This window comes from Notolepis coatsorum, assembly GCF_963971535.1.
Source record: "Notolepis coatsorum genome assembly, chromosome: 4".
Lineage (NCBI taxonomy): Eukaryota > Metazoa > Chordata > Actinopteri > Aulopiformes > Paralepididae > Notolepis > Notolepis coatsorum.
Window position 1 is genome coordinate 70,455,152 of NC_140168.1, and position 25,658 is coordinate 70,480,809.

At 43.3% G+C, this 25,658-nt stretch overlaps 1 protein-coding gene across 1 annotated transcript in view; it reads right to left on the bottom strand.

Moving 5' to 3' along the window:
• Positions 1 to 25,658, bottom strand: part of LOC311227852 (succinate dehydrogenase [ubiquinone] flavoprotein subunit, mitochondrial) — a 55,817-nt gene that overhangs the window by 7,428 nt on the left and 22,731 nt on the right. The window contains exons 6-12 of the mRNA XM_084313694.1: positions 22,369 to 22,517; positions 20,422 to 20,546; positions 10,557 to 10,725; positions 7,344 to 7,539; positions 7,040 to 7,211; positions 4,494 to 4,612; positions 804 to 915 (exon numbers count right to left, since the gene is read on the bottom strand). Of these exons, the coding sequence (XP_084169820.1) occupies positions 804 to 915; positions 4,494 to 4,612; positions 7,040 to 7,211; positions 7,344 to 7,539; positions 10,557 to 10,725; positions 20,422 to 20,546; positions 22,369 to 22,517 (1,042 nt within the window). The remainder of the gene's footprint in view (positions 1 to 803; positions 916 to 4,493; positions 4,613 to 7,039; positions 7,212 to 7,343; positions 7,540 to 10,556; positions 10,726 to 20,421; positions 20,547 to 22,368; positions 22,518 to 25,658) is intronic.

Here is a 25,658-nt window from a genome sequence, read left to right on the forward strand (position 1 = left end):
CTATCTGTTGCAGCTGCACACTTTTCCATAAAAATAGCATATTTGGATAAGTGTGACCATTTCTCAAAAACTGAAAATCATGTATTTTTTTTTAAATACAGAAAAGGATCAATAAGTTACCATTTCTCAAAAAATATAAATAAATACAGAAAATAAGCACTCGTTCACTCAGCATTTCTAGCTCAATGCGAGGTCTGCTGCTGCTGGCTAATAATACGGTCAATACGTGGGGAGATCTTTGACAAGGCAACACGCATGTCATCCTCAAGGCTCAACTTGGCCCTATATTTTGTTTTCAGAGCTGTCATGGATGAAAAGCCAGCTTCACACAGATATGTGGTGCTGAATGGTATCAACACCTTAACTGCTGCATCATGAGATACTTGGTACTCAGCACCACACTCTGAAACTAGCTCTCCAGGTGGTATCAGATGAGATTTCAATGAGTTCTTCCAAGAGTTTGGATGGAGATGTGTCAGGAAGCTTTGTCTCAATGTTGTCTGTAAAGTTTTTTTTCCTTCCTGTTGCCCTGAGTAATGTTAGTCTATATTCATTCTTTAGCCTCATTCTCTCTTCAGAAAAAAATAGATAGAGCCTGCTCATTACAACCACAAAAGACATTGGCAGTTGACAGATGATAGTGAAACTGAGTCAACAGTCATACATCCATTCTCCCATAGGACTAAATTATATTGAATTAAATAATAGCAAAATGTTACTATTTCTCATTTAGCTGGAAACCCCCTGGACATTGTTGCCATTGTTGTTGACAGATAGGATGAGATACTTAGAGAAATACAGACCTCTGTCGAAAGTCTTGATATCTTCCAGAGTCCCGTAGATAGCGTCCATCTTGTCACAACCCTCTTTGAGAACAGGGCCTGTACGGAACACTGCAGCATGGGCCTGCATGGTCTGCAGGGAGAGAGAGATAGATATAATTTGATGAATGTTGTCAGCATAGAACAAGAACTTGTTATTATTGGCTTGAGACTTGCAAGTCTATGGATGAAAAATCTAGAAATGTTCGATTGGATCTCTATTGTAACGGGTAGTTAGGCTTTGGTGAAGGTTCTATTCAGAATTATGCATGTATCATTTATAGGGCTGCAACGATTTGTCGACCATGACATTTTGTCGATTTGCATATTCATGATCGACGCATCGTATTGTTACTTGTATGTGCCTTTTGCGGTGGAAATGGCAGACGTTCAAAGTCATAACATGCGCAACGTGTAATCTAACTAGTGCACAATGAATCATGTTCAAAATATAAATAACTTCTATTAACCTGTTAAGCCCTAGCCATATTTTCAGAAAACTCACCTAAAAGTACATACCCAAGTAAATGAAGAATTGCTACAAGTTCCATTTGCATGTTCTTGGTATCTAGGGACATCTATGGACCCCAGGGAATGTATTTCCAGTGTCAGATATATTGTGTCGGTTACTAGGCTTGAGTAGATCGTAATGAACCAAAGGAGAATACCATCTTTGACGGTAAATAACACCCTGCTATCAACTACCACTGAGCTCATTCAGCAACTTCTCGAGAACACGTATAGTAAATATCTAAGCAAATTAACAATGGGCATATCATTTCTAGGTTTTTTTGTAGATACAGTACTGAATTTTGCCATCCAAACACATGCAATATTGCCTATAAATGGCTTTATATGGTCAAGTGATACATCATTTTTAAGGCCAAGATCTCCTCTGTCGGATTCCGGTGTTAAATCTGGATTTAGTACCACCAGGTGCCCGATAGAGGGCAGCAAAGACAGTGAATGAAATCTACTGTAAGTACAGTTACTTTTGTATAATGGGACAGCTGCGCCAAAAATCACAGGATTGAAACAAGTTTTTTTCCTAGACGTTCACAGAAAGGTAAAGAAACAATATACATTGTATTTTATGGCAAATATACGCTGAAGTTTGTTCGACCCGTGAGATATAAACATGCTGGAATTCTGAAATGTTTACATCCATTGAAAGCCCTGGGTCTCCTCTTTCTTACAAACTGACTACAACGATTTCATGATGGCTTCCTGTCCTCACGTCAAAATCATCCGATTTCCGATGCAATGCGCAGAGAATTCTATGAGCTCATATTTAGCTAATAACTAGGGCTGTCAGTTTATCGCGTTAATTAGATTAATTAATTACACAGCAAATAATCGCGTTATGAAAATTAACTCAAAATTAATTACATTTTTTTTTTTTTTATAATATTTTTTTTGTATCTCATTCATTCCATAAGCATGTAGAATACACATTTACAGATTTTCTTTTTAATATGGTGCATTTGCTTGTTCTTGGTATCTGATTCTAGGGACATCTATGAATCTCAGGGAATGTATTCCCAGTGTCAGAAATACTGTGGGCTAGATCCACAAAGAATGGATTGCACGGTGCAAGTTGCACCCTTACTTACAATTCATTATTAATTGAAAATGGGGGACCCTGACAAACGTCTTTCTCTGGTCTGCATTCCCTTAACAATTGTGTGTATTGAGCCGTACTGTATTGTACCCATTCTGCAATCTGTTAATAACATTTTCATTCAATCAATCAATCTGCGCGGTGATTGATTGAATGAACATTTTATTTTGAGTAAATTGTAATGAACCAAATGAGAATATCAATACATTTTTTTTTATCTTTGACTGTGAATAACACCATGCTCAAATTGACCAGACCTGAAAAATCTAAGCAAATTAATAGATGGAAGATGATTAAACAGAAGGTTTTGTAGATACAGTACTGAATTCTGCCATCCGGACACATGCAATTTGAAATATGATTATAGAATATAGAATATGAGGCATAAAATGGTAATGCGATTAAAATGCGATTAATTAGATTAATTAATTACAAATCCTGTAATTAATTAGATACATTTTTTTAATCGCCTGACGGCACTTAAAATCATTGCTAAACAAACGTAGTGCTGAAAATATACACTTTTACTGCCGTTTTGATAGGATTAGGGTCTTTATTCTTGGCTACATTTGAAAAAGAAACACAACATCACTAAATACGGAATGTATTGATCTATTTGTGAGGTGAAATAAATATCAGCTCGGTACCGGGCCGATCAGGCTTAAGAGGTTAAACAACATATTTGTTGGCAGACGGCTCCTGCTATCTTAACGTTAGCAAGCTAAGCATGCATAGCGCGACCTGTGTAACATTAACACTTTGGTTGCCTTGGGTTAAATTCATGATATACCATAGATTGCCAGCTCTATTTGTCTATGGAGAAGTACCCCTTCTTTGCAGGGCTATAACTTTTTAAATTCTATTGCTACATTGCCATTATTAGGGCCCATTCAAAGTCCTATATGTATTGTTCATTGTGTAGCAACGTTAAACTTTTTCATTCACATATTCATAGTAAAGTATGGTCTAATGTATAAGTATGTTTTCATCTCTTTCTGCAGCTTTCTCCAGAACGTGATCTATAGCCCCAAATGCATTATATTGATGATGCAATACAGTTTTATGGCAATCAGCGCGATATAAAAAATTCCAACTAGACGTACTTCTAGAAGTTACTACACGTCATCTGATGTTGACCGGATGGGCTAGGGGGCGTTTATAATTCCGTGGGCAGCGTTATACCAATCATCTAATGTGGGTCAAATGTTGATAATAGCAGTTAGTATCGAAGACGGTAACGTTACACGCTGAAACTCACCCCAGTCTCCGCGCGCCGTTGGGCGATCATCGTAGAGTTGAAATCTTATCATTATGGGATGTAAATTTACCCGGTCCATCTCCAGCTTGTATAATGGTATATACGTCCAAATCATGTTGTTTATCGAGTTATTGGCAATCGATCACTGTGTAGCGTGACGAGCCAGAGTCCCGGGACCTATAGCGAGCGCCCGGAAGTACTACGGACGTCTAGCACAACCTCTATGCCACTTCCTGTTAAAGCGATTGCGCCGATCGGCCACCAGATGGCGCTCCTGAACCGCCAGAGAGCTCAGTGGGTCCTGCTGGTGGATCTCAGGCCAGCGGAGGGGACATATGAATCCGATCGCAGATTTTTGAAATATTGATATAAGGACGCTGTACAGCGTCCTCCGGCAACTTGAGCATGGCCCGCAATGACGTCAAAACACGTTTCATGGCAGTCAAAGTGTTAAATAACTTTAATGTTAAATAATCCAAACGTCCATTCAGAAACTTTGTATTATGAAATAAGACATTCAGCGATATCTGTGATCTCCCTTTTTGGTGTGTGTTCAGCTGACACTGTTGACACGCCCACTACACAAAGTGTTCTCACTCTCTCTCTCTCTCACACCCCCCCCCCCCCCCCAAATAGAATCAATTGTTCGTTTTTGTAAATTAATAGTTTAGAATAATCAATAAAATAATCGACGGATGAATCGATAACAAACAAATTGTTAGTTGCAGCCCTAATCATTTAATTAGTGGATTCCAAGAAAGCATTTAGAGTGTATGTGTGTGTGTGGTCCTACCTTCTGCATATTGAGTCTGATCTCAGAGGTCCTCAGAGAGCCATTAGCAAACCTCACTTTGTCCAGATTAGCCACAGACTCTTCTCCTGCGTTAGGCTTCAGAGGAGACAGCTTCTCTCCTACAGATAAACAATAGTAAACACAAACAACAACAACAACAACAACAACAATACCAGTGACTCCTCTCCTGCTAGGAGACAGCTTCCCTTCTACAGATACAAGGGAAGAGAAGAGTCTTAAAGTCGGGGTAAAGTGGAGATAAATGTCTCACCACAGAAACATGCGTTAATAACCAGAGACACATTTTGAACGATTCAAAATCCAGCTCAGAAATAGCTCATCTGGCAGCTCTGACCATCAATTCCTGTCTGATTGACAGCTCCCTTTCAGCTCAAGTGGCATTTTATTTCCCATTCAATCACTAGTGCCGAGTTCAGACGTCATGGTTACAGCTCTGATCTTCCATTCCCTTCGCTCTGTGCTCGACTGCTATATGTGAACTGTTCAAGACGCAGCCCGATAGACTGTCTGATGCATCGCAGACGCCCGACAAACATCAAGCAGGCTAAATATCTGGACCCTGTCTGGGACAGACAATGAGCTATAGCCAATGAGAGCATAACCCCGTTCCCAGTTGTATCTCCTCCGTGAGATAAAGACTGGTAAAGCACTACAATTGAAAGTGTGAATTTCCGGTGTATGTAGTTCCCCTGGAAGCTGCCTCCGAACGGACCAAACTTTTCCTGAATCCTGTCGGTAAACAAGCTAGAACGTCCAGGTCATGTAGTCAATTCTTCAGGCAAAGCCGTTGCAGTGGCTTAAACGAGGAAATATTGTGCACTTCACACGTTTCTATAATTGTTTTGTCGAAACCGGAAAGCCTGTAGCCGGTACTTCCTGTACTTCCGTTTTCACACTTTAGGAGGCATAGCTTTACCAGCCTAATGAGAGCATGAGAGAGAGAGGAGAGAGGAGAGAGGAGAGAGGAGAGAGGAGAGAGGAGAGAGGAGAGAGGAGAGAGGAGAGAGGAGAGAGGAGAGAGAGAGAGAGGAGAGAGAGAGAGAGAGAGAGCACGAGAGAGTCTGTGGTTGAGTCACATTTACTTTGAGTCTGAATCACAACAAGAACATTATGAAACTGTACAGCCTATTGCAATGATCGATGACCCTGCCATGTTATTAGAGTCTCTATTAGTTGTCATTCATGATTTTAGGGACATTTTAAAGGGGGGGGGGGGGGGGGGTGAGGATCTGGGAGATACAGATATACAGATCATTACCAGAGTGCGGTTGACAAGTTTACTTTGTTCTCCGCTAGCTTGTTATGCTCAATGATTTTACAAACTTCAAAGCTGTATTTATCACCTGCATTTTGCGACAAGATTTTAATATTCTGAATATCCACAATGAGAATATGAAGGATAATAGAGAATGACAGAGAGAGAATGACACAGAGACCAGTGGGTGTGGTCTGGGGGAAAAAAACAGAACAGGGAACAAGAGAAGAGAGAGAAACCACTAAAACCTTGCCTTGTGCTTTCTCCAGTGTATTCCTCTGAGCTCTGACCAAAACAAATACCTTCAAAACCCTGGTCACTTCTCGTGTGTATTTTTGTAACAAAACATAGTTTGGAGACCAGACAGACTTGTCTGGGATTCCTCCTGGTGAAAGATCTTGTAGTATGTATGTATAAACCCGTCGCTGATCAATCATGTAGTGTGAACCTACAACGACATCAAGATCCTCGATTACCAAACAGAGTGTTTTTTTTTTTTATCCACTTTCTCCCATTTTCTATATTTTCTCCCATCCCAATTTCGTATCATCCAATTCAACCCTCCCCTGTCACGGACGCTGTTTCTTGCCTCCCACAAGCCGGCTGCAATGTGGACTAAGTCATACATAGCACAAGTCCCCTCTGGTACTTGAGGTAACAGCAGTCGCATCTTTTCACCTGCGCAGCTCGATCTCTCAGTGGCGAGGAGTAACGCGTGGGAGGCTCACGCTGCCCCCGACACTTCCTGATTCTACTGCGCAGGCGCACCAACCGACCTGTAGGAGTCGCTGTCCACAACGCCCGATCCCCACCCTTCAGTTTCCCTCCCCGTAATACGGCCAATGTGTATTACTGTGGACGACCAGCTAAACTGAAAGCAAATGTGGAGCGCTGGGCTCGAACTGACGAGCCCAGTGTCTCCAGCATTTCGTGGCGAGTGCCTTGCCCACTACGCCGCGTAGCCGCCGATTACCAAACAGAGTGTTGTGTCTGGTATATGGATATGTATATGGGTTTTATGGTGGTTTTTGTTTTAGATCTATTGTGATGTTTCATCTTGACTTGTAAAGCCCATGGGGGCAATTCCATGTGATCTCGGGTTATACAAATACATTTGATTTGTGTGAACAGCACATCGACCTGATGGATTTTAAAGTCATGTAGTGTGTGCATGCTATAAAAGATTTGGCTATAATCTACCAAATGGACCCTATTCGGTTATAAAGCACGACTAAGCAAAGAGAAGAGAGGAGAGGCGAGACCGGGGTACCTGGGGTGCAGATCTCAGCAATGGTGAGGGCACAGGCTCTTCCAAACACCACCAGGTCCAGCAGGGAGTTGGCACCGAGCCGGTTGGCACCATGGACACTAGCGCAGCCCGACTCACCGCAGGCAAACAGCCCTGGTACCACCGTGTCCTCTTTGTTGCTGTGAGTGATCATCTGAGAGGGAGTGGTTATGATAGGACTATAATATAATAATACTGGTCCTCTGAAGTTAGTTGGAATTCCTTCCATGTTGTAGTGTACTGTAGGCAGGACAGTAATACTATAATAATAATACTACTATAATACCTGTCCTCTGAAGTTAGTGGGTATTCCTCCCATGTTGTAGTGTACTGTAGGCAGAACAGGGATTGGTTCCTTGGTGACATCGACTCCGGCGAAGATCATGGCCGTCTCAGAGATACCAGGCAGCCTGGAGGCCAACTGCTGGGGAGGAAGGTGATGAAGCTGAAGATACACATGGTCTTTCTCACGGCCTACACCTCTGGGGGAGGGGGGGAGAAAGAGAGAGAGAGTTATAGTGAGGATTAAACAGAGAAAGAAACAGAGTTATAGTGAGGGTTAAACAGAGAGAGAGAGTTATAGTGAGGGAGAGAGAGAGAGAGAGTTATAGTGAGGGTTAAACAGAGAGTTATAGTGAGGGTTAAACAGAGTTATAGTGAAGGTTAAACACAGAGAGAGAGAGAGTTATAGTTAGGGTTAAACAGAGTTATAGTGAAGGTTAAACAGAGTTATAGTTAGGGTTAAACAGAGTTATAGTGAGGGTTAAACAGAGAGAGAGAGTTATAGTTAGGGTTAAACAGAGTTATAGTGAAGGTTAAACAGAGAGAGAGCGTTATAGTGAAGGTTAAACAGAGAGAGTTATAGTGAGGGTTAAACAGAGAGGAGAGAGAAAGAGAGTTATAGTGAAGGTTAAACAGAGAGTTATAGTGAGGGTTAAACAGAGTTATAGTGAAGGTTAAACAGAGAGGAGAGAGAGAGAGAGAGAGAGAGAGAGAGAGAGAGAGAGAGAGAGGAGAGAGAGAGAGAGAGTTATAGTGAGGGTTAAACACAGAGAGTTATAGTGAAGGTTAAACAGAGAGTTATAGTGAGGGTTAAACACAGAGAGAGAGAGAGAGAGAGAGAGAGAGAGAATTATAGTTAAGCATTACATCACGCGACAGAGTGTGTTATAGAAATTAGATCACGCCTATGGGTGGTCGGCATGATCTAATTTCTATAACACTCCGTCGCGTGATGTAATGCTTTTATACAATGGCCAAATTCATCCAACCTTATTGCTATACAATAAACACACATTAACACTTTAATCGCCAAAAACGCTGGGCAGCGTCTTTCCCCGCCATGCTCATTCTGCCGAAGACGCTGGACAGTGTCTTTGATATCAATATTTCAAAAATCTGTGATCGAAATCATATTTCTCCCCCGGAGACATGATATGTACTGTTGAGCCCCTCTCAACTCTCCAACGGTTCAAGAGCGCCATCTGGTGGCCGATCGCCCAAACAGGAAGTGATGCGGATGAAGTGGTGCTCACCCATATTTCGTCCGGGCACTCGCTATCGTTAGCGGGACTCCATCTTGACACACTGGACATCGATCGGTTGCAAATAACTCGATAAACAACATGATTTGGACATATATACTATTATACAACCTGGAAATGGATCGGATATTTCTACATCCCATAATAGGAATATTTCAGTTCCACGCTCATCGTCCAACGGCGCGAGGAAGATACGGTAAGATCCAGCGTTATTTTTCAACGTGTTCGATACTAACTGCTCTAATGATCATATCACCCACACTAGATGAATGATATAACGTTGGCCACGGAATTATAAACGACACCCCGCCCATCCGGTCAACATCAGATCATACTTAGTAACTCCTAGAAGCACGTCCAGTTGACATTTTTTATCTCGCACAGATTCCTATCAAACTGTATTTCATCATCAATATAATGCATTTGGGGCTATAAATCAAGTTCTGGAGAAAGCTGCAGAAAACGATAAAAACATACTTATACTTTAGACCGTATTTTAGTATGAATATGTGAATGAAAAAGTATAACGTTGCTACACCCTGAACAATAGATATAGGACGTTGAATGGGCCATAGTAATGTCAATTTAGCAATACAATTTAAAAGGTTATAGCCCTGCAAAGAAGGGGAACTTCTCCATGTTAAATAGGGCTGGCGAGGGATGGTAAATTATGAATTTAACCCTGGCGATCAAAGTGTTAATTGAAGATTTATTGACAACCATCCGCAGAAAAAGTAGTTCCAAAAATAAAAATAAAAAAAGAGAAGTTGCCTCAGTGTGGAAGCAACTCGGAGGTGCGCTGTTTCAAGGCAAGAATGAAGTGAGCGTTTGATTGATTGACATTTTTATTACAGATAGACAGTGCTTACATCTTTATACAATTGCCGAATTCATCCAACCGTATTGCTATACAATAAACACACATTAATTGAAGCATAATGGAGATTTATTCACAAAACCATCTGCAGAAAAAGTAGGTTAAAAAAAAGAAGGGAGGCAACTTCTCTTTCTTTCTTTTTTTTAACCTACTTTCTATAGAAGCATCTAAGAATGAAGTTAGCGTGTGCTATTGGAATGATCGATTGATTGATTGAACATTTTATTAATGTCCGCCTTGTTTCTAACTGGTTATGCTTAGGCCCTCTTTCGAAGTGGGTTATGCTTAGAGTTTATCTTTAGAGCAGGGCGATAGACCACCAGCCCTGATTCCAAACTCTAAGCATAAACGACTTCGAAAGAGGGCCAAAGCATAACCAGTTCGAAACAAGGCGGAGATTAATAAAATTTTCAATCAATCAATCATTACAATAACACACGCTCACTTCATTCTTAGATGGCATGCACCTCCGAGTTGCTTCAAAGCATACCGTTTAACAGTGAAGTGAGCATGTGTTATTGGTTTGATTGATTGCTTGAAAATTGTATTAACAGTGAAATGAGTGTCCTTTTGACAAATGGCATCTAACAACAGACTTCCCGCGATTTATATTTTGTTCCACAATGACTCATGACCCACCAATTACATAATCCAACATTGTGTAAGAAACTAACACATTCCACGTGACAGAATAGTTTTTGAATTAGTCGTTATGACTATATCAACATCCATTTGTAAAGATTATTGTCCGCCATCTTGGTTTTTCCTAAAAACTCGGTAATTCGGTTGTGGGCGGGTTCTGGGATCACGAGCGTGCGTTATGAGAAATAACCACGTCTAACTTGACTGTTTCAGCCAATCAGAATCAAGAAATATGCATGCCATTGTATAATGAGGGTTAAACAAAGTTATAGTGAAGGTTAAAGAAAGAAAGAAAGAGAAAGAGAAGAGAGAGAGTTATAGTGAAGGTTAAACAGAGTTATAGTGAGGGTTAAACAGACAGAGAGAGAGAGAGAGAGAGTTATAGTGAAGGTTAAACAGAGAGAGTTATAGTGAGGGTTAGAGAGAGAGAGACTACCTGCCCTCTCTGATCTCGACGGTCATGGATCTTGACACCACATCTCTGGAGGCCAGGTCCTTGGCGTTGGGGGCGTATCGCTCCATGAAACGCTCTCCCTCGCTGTTGATCAGGATACCACCCTCGCCACGGCAACCCTCTGTGATCAGACAGCCTGCCCCGTAGATACCTGATGACATCACAGGAAGTGGCAGGTCAAAGTGAGGCCGACAAGAGATGATATCATAGGAAGTGTTGGAGGTAAATGTCAGGATGTGGTGACGACAGTGTTTTTATTTAGAGAGAGAGCGAGAGAGATTTTTCATCCATCCAGCCTGATTTCATCATTGGGAATGGGTCTGAGCTTGCAAAAGGCCAATACCGCCACCTAACGCCTTCCGGCCGGTATTGCACATCATTGGAATCCCTCCCCCTTGGGCTGTACGCTGATCTAAGAAGTCCGGTCCAGGTTTTCCTTCTCGGGCATGCAGTATCGTTATAACACATGGACTGGGGAGACTGGGAGCAGCGTGGATTATGCGTTTTGGTGGAGAAACGTTGGATCAATAAACGCGATCAATATTTGGAATGACGATCAGGAATTGGATTATTCTTTTTGCAGTAAATCAGATGTGAGGTAAGGACTCTATGTTACCAATCTTGGGTTAGCATGCGCCGACCCGCATATGGGACGTTTTTCGGACTTTTTGCAAGCGGCACTTTGGCTTGGCTCGGGTGTGAATATTTTGTAATACAATATATATATCGAATTGAAGGCTTATTTGTTGCCTGTCGATAGCGGCAAAATCCGACAAAATCCGTTCAGCGGTTCTCGAATTACATGCCGGTATTTGAGGCTTGTGCAAAGTACACGGTATTGCGCAAAATACCACTCCCGACTCAGGCTGCAGTAGTTCCGTCAATTTAGATCCGATCTCAAAAATTATTGTGGATCGTTGTAGCCAATGAGTGTGGCTTCCAATGATACCCCATGTGGGGATGTGTGAATTAAGGATCTAAGTGAACAACTCAAATCTTTAACAGGAAGCCACATGAATTGAAGTCTATGAGAAAACTGAGTTTTTCTTTGTACACAGTTTACCAAAATCACTCCTAATCACTCATTTCTGAATGGATCTTTATGAAAAGTGGATATGTACTACATAAGGCTTCAGGCTATGGCTCAGTCTGGATTTGTAAGCCATACCACCTTCTAGGGAAATACTACTACAGAAAAACTTGAGTAACAAGTTTTTTTACAACTCAAGTTCAGACCTATGTTACTCTATTATGTTAGCACTAAAAGTGAATTTTCTTTCTGGAATCAGAAACTTCAGAATGTCATCTTTCAAGAGAGACCAGGCTCATGCATGTGCTATAAGTATAAAGTATGTTGTTTTGGTTTGGAAAAAAGTATGCAGTCCTCAAACTAAAACGAAAATGGTCAGGAGACTCATTGCAGGTTAACAGGTTCCGATGTTTCTTTCGTAACGATCACGCATGTGGGTGTGTGTGTGCGTGCGGTTGGCGCTGACCAAGGCATGGAGAAGTGACTTTTCAGCCCCCGCTTCTGTTCGTGCATGAGGACACATAATACAGATAATCTAGCGTTTATTTCAAAACTATTCATAAATCAAGCGACAAATGGCACAATTTCTAAGGAAATGCATTGAAGCGCGGTTTGATCGAGTTTCTTGAGATTAGACAGAATCGCTCTGGAACTATACTCATATTCACCACGGTATAAAACGGAAATGTATGCATTAAATAATTATCTGTTTTTTGCATGTTGACTGGAAGAAACTCAATGACAATCAACGTGTTTATTAAGAGTCAAGAGTCAAGTTTTATTTGTCACGGCATACAAGTATACAATGAAATGCGGGTGGTCTTGCCCACAACGATGTGCAATACAGTGGTACAACATATAATAGAATCCAATAAAAACAACATTGTGCAATAAACAGGTAACCGGTAACATGGTGGGACATCTCGGTATCTGTACATAGTTATTTACAGAGCATATAGGACATGCTAGGTAGCTTTGGTAGTGCAATACACCGTTACTGTTGTTATACTAATTTAAAGTGGCCTTTCCTTTTGGCCATAAGTGTGGGTGTGTGCAGCATGAGTGTGTGCCCGCTCATGTTAAAGTGGCTGCTAGTGTGTGAGCGTGCACAGCGTGCGTGTCGTGTGTGTGCTCATGTGTGCTTGTGTGTGGATAGTTCAGTGTTCTGTGGCACTCAGTGTTCAAGGCTCTGATGGCCTGGGGGAAGAAGCTGAGCCTAAGCCTCTCTGTCCTAGTAGCTGGGGTTCGCAGGCGTCTGCCTGACCTCAGCAGCTGGAACAGGCTGTTATTGGGGTGGTGGGGGTCTTTCATTATTCTGCAGGCTCTGGATTTGCACCTCTTGTTGTATAGAACCTGCAGGGGAGGTAGTGCAATACCCGTGGTACGCTCGGCTGAGCGCACCACTCTCTGTAGGGCCTTCTTGTCCTGTGCCGTGCTGTTTCCATACCAGGCAGTGATGTTTCCGGTCAAGATGCTCTCTACAGCTCCTGAGTAGAAGGACTGGAGTATCTTCCCAGATACTCTGAACTTCCTTAACTGTCTCAGGTGGTAGAGGCGCTGCTTCGCCTTCTTTACGACTGTGTCTATGTGTGTTGACCATGTCAGATCCTCTGAGATGTGGACCCCCAGGTACTTAAAGCTGCTCACCCTGTCCACGGTAGCCCTGTTTATCATCAGTGGTGTGTGTGTGTCTCCTGCTGTCCTCTCCTATAATCCACGATCAGCTCCTTGGTTTTACCAATGTTCAGGAGCAGGCTGTTGTCCTGGCACCAGCGTTCCAGTACCTCAACCTCCTCCCGGTAGGCCTTCTCGTCGTTGTCCGAGATCAGCCCCACCACCACTGTGTCGTCTGCGAACTTCACTATGGAGTTGGAGCTGAACTTGGCCACACAATCGTGTGTGTAGAGTGAGTACAGCAGGGGGCTCAGAACACAGCCCTGGGGGGACCCGATGCTCAGGGTGATGGTGTTGGAGGTCTGACCCCCCACCCTGACCGCCTGGGGTCTTTCGCTCAGAAAGTCGAGTACCCAGGCGCTCAGGGCGGAGCTCAGACCCAGCTCGATCAGCTTGTCCACCAGTCTGGTGGGGACTATAGTGTTGAACGCTGAGCTGTAGTCAATGAACAACAGTCTCACATAGCCCCCCTTCTGACGGTCAAGGTGAGAGAGGGTGCTGTGCAGTACCTGGGAGACCGCGTCGTCAGTGGACCCGTTTTGTGCCATTTGTGTCTCCAGTTTATCAGCATATGTCCTCTTAGCAAGTTTTACATCCTTGCACAGAGTATAGACTGAAGCCTTGTACTCTTCCATATTTCCTGACTCTCTGCCCAGGTTGTAAGCAGTGGTGCGAGAGTTCAGGGCTGCTCTAATAGTACTGTCCACCCACGGTTTCTGGTTTGGAAAAACCTGCACCTTTTTCGTGAGGACAATACTATGAGCGAGTGTTGATATGAAGCTCACAACGGTATCTGCATACTCGTTGACGTCACTGGCACTTCCTCGAAACATATCCCAATCCGTGTCTGCGAGTGCGTCCTGGAGCGTGGCCTCTGATTCGTCATTCCATTTTTTTGTCTCACGTGACACAACGGCGTCACGTGATCTTTGTTTGTAGGCAGGGAATAATAAAATGGAGTCGTGATCGCTCGAGCTTGTGGACCCCGTCAATGGCGGAGCTGCTACCGCCTTGTAGCCGGCTCTGAACGGGGTGTAACAGTGGTCGAGTGTGCTCTTCCCTCTTGTGGAGCAGGCGATGTGCTGAAAAAAGGACGGCATCACTTTCTTCAGATTCGCCTGGTTGAAATCACCAGCCACGATCGTCGCCGCGTCTGGGTGTTTGATCTGGTGTTTATTGAGGTGGTCGTGTAGTTCCACCAGCGATTTGCCAGTATTTGCCTGTGGGGGGATATATACGGCGGTCATGATTGTTAAGTTCACTACTACTGCAGCCTTTACGGTAATCTGTTAAAAGGTGAATGGGCTCTGTTGTTGGGCGTGTCTTGTTTGGGACTGGAGGAAGGCTGTGGCCACTACGCTGTGGAGAGCGTGTAATAAACATGAATGAAAGATAACGGTTGTCTTATTTGCAACTTAACATGGTAGCAGAGGATGGCGGCCTCTAACGTTACTAACTACAGGCAGCCGCCTGGACTGGACGAAAAGACGTCTTTTGAGAAGTGGAAGAATGAAGTGGAAATGTGGTGTCGGGTGACGGATTTAGCCAAGAAGAAACAAGCGTTGGCTGTTGCTCTATCGTTGACGGGTAGGGCGAGGGATACTGCGTTGGAAATACCTGTCGATGATCTAAATGAGGATGATGGAATGGTAACTTTGATTCGGGAACTTGACAGGGTGTTTTTGAGAGAAGAGAAGGACCGGGCTTACGAAGCCTATTCGGAGTTTGATCAGATTTCGCGAGGAGACGGCGTCTCTATGGTGGACTATATTGTTGATTTTGAACAGAAGTACAACCGGATCAAGAAGTTCGATATGGTTCTACCTGACACTGTTTTGGCATTCAAACTGTTGGATACAGCGGGCCTCGACATCAAAGACAAACAACTGGCATTGACTGCCTGTGGTAAGCACACCTTTGTTGATATGAAGTCAGGACTGAAACGTATTTTTGGAGAAAAAAGAGAAAAAGGCAGGGGGCATTACTGTGAAGCAAGATGCAGCTTTCTACACAGATCAGAGACGAGAGCAGCAGAGGCGGGAGCAGCCGCGATCTCAGAGTGGACAAGTTAGAGGGCCATTCGCAGGCACAAATCCGCTTGATAAATTTGGAAGACGAACGAAGTGTGGGATTTGTCAGAGCACATTCCACTGGGTGAAAGATTGCCCAAACAAAAAAGAATATGTAAAGGTGACGGAAGAAAATGAAGAACCAGATGAGTGTAATATAACACTTTTTTCTAAGGAATCAGATGCAGAAATATTCATGGTTGAGGCTCTGGGAACGGCTGTCATTGATACGGCATGCACAAGGACTGTATGTGGTGAAAAATGGCTGGATAACTATGTTGGGGACTAAATGAGAAACAAGTCAAAGGGTTGGTTAGCACAGAGAGTAGCAAACCTTTTAAGTTTGGGGATGGGCGAGTTGTACATTCTACAAAAAAGGTCAAGATACCAGCCAAGATAGGAGACACAAAATGTTGTATTGAAACAGAGGTAGTCTCATCTGACATTCCTTTACTGCTCAGTAAAACGTCGCTAAAGAGAGCAGGAGCTGTGTTGAACCTGGAAAACGATACAGCTATAATGTTTCAGAAACCAGTAGCTCTGGAGTTGACTTCATCTGGACACTACTGTCTGAACATACTAGATAAAGAGTCCCCAAGTGAAGCATATGAGAATGTGGTCCTGGCCATCACAGATAATATGACCAATGTGGAAAAACTCAAAGCTTTACTTAAACTTCATAAGCAATTTGGACATGCATCAGTTGATGGACTAAAGAAGCTGCTGACAAATGCTGGAAACACGGATGATGAATGCATTGCTATTCTAGGGGAAATAGTAGGAAAATGTGAGATATGTCTCAAGTACAGCAAGGCTAAGCCCAAGCCTGCTGTTGGTCTGCCCATGGCCTCCAGGTACAACGAGACTGTGGCAGTTGATCTACATGAGCTAGAACCAAATGTGTGGTACCTACACATTATCGATCACTTCACTCGCTTTAGTGCAGGTAGCATCGCGACCTCAAAGAAGCCAAGTGTGATAGTGAACAACTTTGTACATTCCTGGATCAGTGTCCATGGTCCACCTGAGCGTCTCTTCAGTGACAACGGTGGAGAGTTCAATAATGAGGAAATAAGAGACATGGCGGATAACTTCAACATCGAGATCAAGACGACTGCTGGCTACAGTCCATGGAGCAATGGTTTGCTGGAACGCCACAACCAATCCCTTACAGAGATACTACTGAAGGTAAAACTTGACAAAGGACTTGACTGGAAAACGGCTCTTGATTGGGCACTCATGGCAAAGAACACAATGCAGAATGTGCATGGCTACAGTCCACATCAGCTGGTGTTTGGACAGAACCCGAACCTTCCCTCTGTGTTTGTTGATCAGCCACCTGCTTTGGAGGGAACTACAATGAGCGCATGGGTGGGAAAGCACATAACAGCATTACATGCAGCAAGGAAAGCTTTCACGGAGGCAGAATGCTCAGAGAGAATCAGACGAGCTCTTCGAAAGCAGCTTCATCCAACAGATGAGAAGTATGAAACAGGAGACAAAGTGTTCTACAAAAGGACAGACTGTGTTGAATGGAAAGGCCCTGGGGTTGTGATAGGGCAAGATGGGGTGGTGATTTTTGTACATCATGGTGGGACATATGTCAGGGTTCATCAATCTAGGCTGCGAAAAGTGCACCCTGGGGAAAGTAATAGTGTGGGCAATATCGATGTATCTGTTAGTGATAGTAATGTGCCTGTTACTGACAATGATATGAATAGTAACAGTGGGGACATGCCCGTTACTGATGGTGATATAAATGGTGACATGAATAATGACGTAGAGGCAGCGGGTGTAGCAAACCAGGATATAGATAACCCTCATGGGATCAATCAAGACGATTATCACCAGACCGGCATAAAGGTAAAAACCGGTCAGACAATCAGCTTTGTGGATAATGTAACGGGGGTTCCTCACACAGCTAAAGTGATGGGACGAGCAGGAAAGGCTACAGGAAAACACAGCAACTGGTACAACCTACAGTACTTAGAACCTTTTGACATCACCGGTACTATAGGGTCAGTTGATCTTGCTAAAGTAGACAATCTTCAGGTTAAGCCACTAGATGGTGTAGAACTAGATAGTGTAGAACTATGCTCTGATATGCAGGAAAATGATGTATTAGTAACAGAGGGTGTATCATTTGATAAGGCTAAACAAGATGAAATCAGTAACTGGAGGAAAAATGTGTGTTGAGGAGGTGAAAAATGTGGGTCAAAGACAGGTGTCAACGAGATGGGTGTGTACGCTTAAAGAAACCCCTGATGGTATCATACCCAAAGCACGGCTAGTGGCTAGGGGTTTTGAAGAATTTAACACTCAAGATCTACAGAAGGACTCGCCTACATGCTCATCAGAGTCCCTTAGATTACTCATGTCAGTTCTGTGTCAGAAAAAATGGACATTGAACTCTATGGACATAAAGTCAGCTTTTCTTCAAGGAATGAAGCTGTCTCGGGATATACACATCTGCCCTCCTCCTGAGGCTAAAAGTGACGGGACACTGTGGAAGCTGAAGAAGTGTGTCTATGGACTCGCTGATGCCTCTCTCTACTGGTACAACAGAGTAAAAGCAACAATGATCAAAACGGGGGCCACTATGTCACAAGTTGATCCTGCTGTATTCTACTGGCTTGATGAAAACTGTATTGTGACTGGTGTTCTTGCCTGTCATGTGGATGATTTCATCTGGGGTGGCTCACACGCATTTGCCACGACGACTATCCCCCACCTCAAAACAGTTTTCCAGGTGGGACGTGAGGAACAAGACAACTTTCGCTACGTGGGGATGGAACTCTCTACAGTAGGTGGAGACGTGCTTGTGCAACAGGAGATCTACATAAAGAACCTTCAGCCCATTCTCATAGACCCATCAAGAGCGTTGCACCGTGATGCTCTTCTCACAGAGTGTGAGACTGACAACCTAAGGTCAAAAATAGGACAACTCTTGTGGGTGGCTAGACAGAGTAGGCCAGATATCATGTTCGATACATGTGTCCTTGCAACCAATCTAAAACATGCTACTGTGCAAACTATGCATGACGCAAATAAGGTAGTACGAAAACTGAAATCAGAACATGTCACCCTGAAGTTTCACAACTTAGGAAAGCAGGACTCTTTGAAGCTTGTTGTTTTCAGCGACGCATCCATGGGAAACCTCCCAGATGGGGGAACACAAGGAGGGCATCTCATCGTTCTGATGGGTGAGAAAGGACGATTCTCTCCAATCTGCTGGAAATCAAAAAGGATCAGAAGAGTGGTTCGGAGCACGCTGGCAGGAGAGACACTAGCCCTGGCTGATGGTATTGATAATGCCATATTTTTGTCCTCCCTCTACTCTGAACTTACCACAGGTATGGTCAAACAGCGCACCCTACCTGTGATGTGTGTTACAGACAACTTCTCCCTTGTGGAGGCTATCAAATCCACCAAGTCAGTGACTGAGAAACGACAGACTGGAAATAAGTGGAATCAAAGAACTTATCCAGAACAAGAGGATCCAACGGATTCTGTGGTCTACTACGAAGGACCAGCTGGCAAACTGTCTGACCAAAAAGGGAGCATCTTCCATTGTGCTGCTTAAAGCACTGAAGGATGGACAGTGGAAGCTAGATGACTGAATAACTGGTTATGATGACTGAGTTTATTTATTTTTGTTTTCTTGAAATATCCTTGAAGTCTATTTTTTTAAGAGAGTGAGATTTGGGTTTTTGTTTTCTTGAAATATCCTTGCAGTGTATTATTTGTTTAAAAAAAGAGAGTGAGATTGTTAAGTTCACTACTACTGCAGTCTTTACGGTAATCTGTTAAAAGGTGAATGGGCTCTGTTGTTGGGACTGTCTTGTTTGGGACTGGAGGAAGGCTGTGGCCACTACGCTGTGGAGAGCGTGTAATAAACATGAATGAAAGATAATGGTTGTCTTATTTGCAACTTAACAATGATGACCGCGGTAAACTCACGGGGTAGGTGGAACGGGCGGCACAGGATTGAGAGATGTTCCATGTCTGGGGAGCATGAACTTGAGAGAACATGCACTTCTTTGGGATTAACCCAGACATTGTTCGTGAGGATGCAGACCCCACCGCCGACGCTCTTTCCAGAGGCTGCTGTGCGGTCCGCTCGCAGGACTGTGAAGGAGTCCGATGGAGAGACGCTGTTGTCCGGAGTCGCTCGCTTGAGCCATGTCTCCGTGAAACACATGATGTTCATGTCTCTCATCTCCCGTTGGAAGCGGACCCTTGCTCTCAAGTCATCCATCCTTCCCTCCAACGAACGTGCATTCGCCAGGAAGATGGATGGAATTGCTGGGCGGTAAGCAGATCTTCTTAACCTCAATCTGATACCTCCTCGTCTCCCTCTGTGCCTCTTCCTGCCGTTTCCTTTGTTGCCGTTCTCCCGCTTGATCTCTGTTGGCCATTCTAGGCATAAAGTGTCTCCAAACTCCTCTTTGAGTCCGGGGTTTAGGTCCATAAGTGTCTGGCGGTCGTATGACGTACCCGCCAGTGATGTTTTAATAAAAAAAGTAGAAAAAACAAACATAATAGCTAAAAATGTGCACAATCGTCGCGGAGCTAAACCAAAGGCGACTGACCGGGGTCGCGCCATATTCATAGCCAGATCCATAGCTATAATATTTAATATAGTTTTAGCACTCGCAAACACGGCATTCTCCCCATTGCATTACAGCGATAACGTTCTAACCAGAAGGTAAACAGCGACCCCTTGGCGTCCATTGAGTTAATGTCATGAATAGTAATGTGTTGTTAGCTGTTGCTATGGTAACAGTTACCTGTGGGGTGGAACTGTATGCCGTTTGCTATGGTAACAGTTACCTGTGGGGTGGAACTGTATGCTGTTGCTATGGTTACACCTGTGGGGTGGAACTGTATGCCGTTTGCTATCGTAACAGTTACCTGTGGGGTGGAACTGTATGCTGTTGCTATGGTTACACCTGTGGGGTGGAACTGTGTGCTGTTGCTATCGTAACAGTTACCTGTGGGGTGGAACTGGATGCTGTTGCTATGGTTACACCTGTGGGGTGGAACTGTGTGCTGTTGCTATCGTAACAGTTACCTGTGGGGTGGAACTGTACGAACTCCAGGTCTTGGCAGGGCAGGCCAGCTCTGGTTACCATGGCGTTACCGTCTCCTGTGCTGGTGTGGGCTGACGTACAGCTGAAGAAGGCACGCCCGTAACCCCTAGAGACCCAATACACACTGGTATTTACGAGGAACATCTGTTGCTATGGTAACAGTATGATGGTGTTGCTAAGGTAGCAGTGTGATGGTGTTGCTATGGTAACAGTATGATGGTGATGTTATGATAACAGTATGATAGTATTGCTATGGCAAAAGTATGATAGTGATGCTATGGTAACAGTATGATGGTGTTGCTGTGGTAAAAGTGTGATAGTGTTGCTATGGTAAAAGTATGATAGTGTTCAGTGTTGCTATGGTAGCAATAGGATTAGTGTTGCTATGGTAACAGTAGAATAGTGTTGCTATGGTAGCAGTATGATAGTCACAAGGCAATCTGTTGTGTTTATAAGTTTATATCAGACCCTTTATGATGAGTTGTAAAATTACTACAACATTTTCAAAAGTGCGGCTCCTTTTCCAGGCTCTTAGCAGACTTCTTAGCTTAACATAACAGACCGACAGTAAGTTTGGGGGAACTAATGGGATAACTGGGGTTGCAACAAAAGTGCAACTAGGGCTAAAAACACAATGAAATAAAATAATTATAATAATAAATAATATATCCTTCTTAGCAGACTTCTTAGCTTAACATCCCAGGGAACTAATGGGATAACTGGGGATGTTGTTTGCTCCTGACAAGAGTCTCAAAGTCTGGGGTGATGGTAGACAAAGCAACTCTGATGTCATGCTCAATGTCCAATCTGTTTCTCTGCTTTGTCTTCAGCTGGACCAGAGCTGAGAAGCCACTTTCACAAAGATAGGTAGTGCAAAAAAATAAAAATTATAAAAAATATATTTAATTTTTTACGACTCATCGACGCAAAGATTCTGCGTCTACGAGTTTTTATGATCGACGTCGTCGATTATGTCGACTAATCGTTGCAGCCCTAGTGTGTGTGTTTATGTTTATTTTGCTCTGGAAATAATTTAAAGGAACTAGATGAATATATTGTATTTGATGTAAATCTGAATCTGAAAAAAATCAAAAACTAGATGAAAATATAGTATTGTCCATAGATGGAGTTGATATTGAGAGTTACTGAATTTCGTTTTCTTGTTGTAATTATGGATGATAAAACTAACATGGAAATCTCACATACACATGCACATGTAAAAAAAAAAGATGTCCAAGAGTATTTTTGTTATGAATTAGAGTATGAGGCAATGAGAACACTCTACTGTTCACTCATTTCACCTTATCTTGGTTATTGTGTTGAAGTATGGGGGAATACTTATGGGACTAATATAAAACCATTACCGGTATATATACTACAGAAGAGTGCTGTAAGAATCACACATAAAGTGAATTATCGAGAATACACAAACATATTATTTATGAAATCTAGAATAATTAAACTTGAAGACATGGTTATGTTTCAAACAGTGTTAATTATGTTTAGGGCAAGAAATAAGACACTGCCAGAAAAGTTACAAAATCTTTTTCATTTAGAAAGTGAGGAAATTAAATCTTAAACATCAGTTTGCACGTACCACACTTAAACAGATGTGTCCTTCAGTTATTGGTGTAAAGTTGTGGAATTCTCTCCATATCGAGCTTAAGGGATGTAATAGTGTTTGTCAATTCAAAAATAATTATAAAAAAATATATATTTAGTCAGTATGAAATTCAAATGTGAATCTGAATAGTGAGATCTTTTCTTTTCTTGTTTATTATGAATTATTTTCTAGTTTAATCTGTGGATTTTTTGTTTCTTTGTATATGGTATGCATTAGTATTTTGTGTAAATTAGGTTGTACGCCGACAATCAAGTAATACTTGTTTAGTTTAGGAATAAGGGGTGCGTGCGTGTGTGTGACCCACCCTGTAGCGATGACTGTATTCTTGGCTCTGAAGCGGTGGATGGAGCCGTCCTCCATACAGAGAGCTATCACTCCTTTACACTCTCCATCCTCCATCAACAGGTCCAGAGCAAAGTACTCCACAAAATAACTAGTGTCATACCGCAGAGACTAGAGAGAGAGAGAGAGAGAGAGAGAGAAAGAGAAAGAGAAAGAGAAAGAGAAAGAGAAAGAGAAAGAGAGAGAGAGAGAGAGAGAGAGTGAGAGACAGAGAGAGAGAGAGACAGACACACACACACAGATAGAGTGAGAAGCTATACTTTACCTGTAGCTCTCTCACCCCCCTCATCCTCTCATTGAGAACACATTATGATCTCAGGCTATTTTGCTGTTGGAACATCAGGGTTAACCAGACAGGTGTTCTGTTGGGTTAGGTCACAGGATCATCAGGGCTACATGAAAGAGCGTACAGGGGGACATTGGACACAAAACTGCTCCAAGTAAGATCCAACTTTGCTGTTACTCCCGGAGGCACAGAGAAGTGGGTGGTGTCAATTCTGATCAGCACTTTTTTCAATAATGGAATATTCTCCACTACGCAACGAAACGCTTCTGAAATATGTCGCGAAATTCCCTCTCTCTGCCAATTTCCCAGTGGACCTTACACTTGACTCGCTGACACCTTGGATAGAAACGCAGCTTTGCTTCATCCATGAGAGAATACAACCAGTGTTGCGGGCCTCCGGGACAGAGATACATCGGCAGCAAAGGAAAGTTTCGAGGAACAAGCTGGCATATCTCTGGCAACACCGCAAATCAAAGGCAATCGATATAATTTTGAATAACAGCTGTTTTCCCGAAACCCTGCCCACTGTTAGTGATACAGTTAATGTAGTCAAGGACTACTATAAAGCCAAATGTCAAACTGTACCAAGCACTGCCACTCCCCTGGCCACGCCCCCTTGGTACAATTTCATTGACAAAATAAAGCCAGGCTATTTCCCAGATTACCCATGATTTTCTGGCTTCTCATCCCAATAACAAGGCTAGCGGATCTGATGGGGTCATCTATGAGACGCTGAGAGCTACCAGGCCCACGTCAACAGGCACTCGCACATATCTTCAATGCCTGCCTGATCAATAAGAAGGTGCCTGACTCATGGAAAGGGGCCCTCATCCACAGGATACCAAAAAAGGAAAATGTCCCAGATGATCCTTCCACTTGGCGTGACATTTCACTATTGCCCACTATATATAAAGTCTTTATGAAGTGCCTACTCACCCGCATCTTACCCTGGCTGGTGGACACAGGGATTCTCTCCCCCCCCCCCATCAGAAAGCTTATATCAACAGATAGGGAATGAACAAACATGTGTTTTGCTTAAAAACCAGAATAGATGATTTCAAACATGATTCCTCCAGATTCCAGATTGGACTTTAGAGACGCGTTTGGTACACTCTCCCATGAGGTGATGCTAAAAGCATTAGAGGAAATACACCTGCCTCAGCCTTGAATATTGTATCCAGCGTGTACCACCAAGGTTCATTTCTCCAAGTTATCTGTGGGCAGCAGCTCACAGAGCAGATTGCACTGAAGGTGGGAATAAAAACGGTCTGTCCCTGGAGTGCCGTGAACTTCATCCTAGCACTCAACCAATGGATGAAGTGGATTTACCAGTGCGCTCCTCTGCATGTCCGATCCCCAAATCCTGTCAGGGATACGCAGACGACGTGCAGGTGTCATCACGACAGGAGGATTCATTAACATGCTGGCACATACTGATGAGTTCCTCCAATGGTCAGGGCTGGAGGTGAAGCAAGCCAAGTGTGCCGTACTCCATGAGCAGCGCAGTGGAGGCAACCGCTGGTATAAGGCCAAAAATGACAAGCCCCCCTCCTTTCTTGTAATGGGCCAACCCATCACGGTGTATTCCTGTAATGAGACCTACCCATACCTTGGTCAGAGGTTTAACATCGCTGGTGAGTGGGGGGAGCAGGTAGAGGAGCTCACTACAGAGTTTCTCCATCCTCTCCACCTGATTGACTTGTCCCCCCTCCCGTCCTCATGAAGTTTCAGGCTGTGAGAGAGGTGGCTCTGGTTAAAATTCAACATCTCTTTGCCAATGTACACATCCCTCTCAAGGCACTGCGAGAAATGACAAACAAAACTGCCTAGTAGGGCTGGGCGATATGGAAAAAAATCATATCGCGATAACGATATGATAATTTTATTTTATTTCTCGATATCGATAATTATCGAATTGTTATAAGTATAATTTTTTTTTTTTTTTTTTAACAACAGATGTATGTTTATTTTGCACCAATTCTTTGTCATTGCCGCCATCTTTAGTGTTACATCCCCTCACACTCCAGTTCTCAGGCTGCAGCTGGTTTAAAAGCTAAAGTAAACCGGCTTCTCTGCTGGCTGTGGCTCCAGAGGAGTTGAACAGTTCTGGCTCTGCTAGTTTATTTTCGATCTTTTGGCGCTTTTTTGGTGGACAAACCACCGCATATGTGCACTGTGACTCGTGACTGGAGTCTAGTTCTGCTAGCACACATAGCCTACTGTGTACAGACGGTTTCAAAATGTATTTTAAATTAGAAAGCAAACAAAATAAATGGACAAGAGAAAAAGAAATCTGAATTTGGTCAGTATTGTCATTTGGACAAGCAAAGCCATTACTTTAAGTTGCAGGCAAGAAAGACAAGTCTGTCCACTGTCTCTGGTTTTAAAACTGCCCTGTTGCAGGTAAAAAAAAAAAAAAAACGATTTTTCGATTTTTTTTTATTTCGATATTCGATATCGATTATTAAAATATATCGCGATATTTATCGTTATCGTTATATCGCCCAGCCCTACTGCCTAGCTGGTCAGGAAGTGGGTGGGCCTCAACACACTCCACACGAGAGCATGATCTTTCTCCCATGTGGAGAGGGAGGGCTGGGAGTCCCCAATGTCGAGTGGACGTACATAGCCACCAGGCTAGCCCACCTGCTCCACATGCTTAATAATGATGATGTCATTATTGTCACACCAAACACAAACTCCAACAAATCACCAAGACAGCCTCCAAAATAATTGGCTGCCCCCTCCCCTCTCTGGACTCCATCTACTCCTCACACACACCCGCTCTGGTAAAATAGTCAACGATCCCTCCCACCCAGCACACCACATATTCCAGCGCATGCCCTCAGGTCGCTACAGGTCAATTTTAACCAGACACACACGCTTCACAAACAGTTTTTTCCCCACAGCAGTCCGAACACTTAACACCCTGGCCCACTCCCCCTTGCACAGACGGGCAAGCGTCC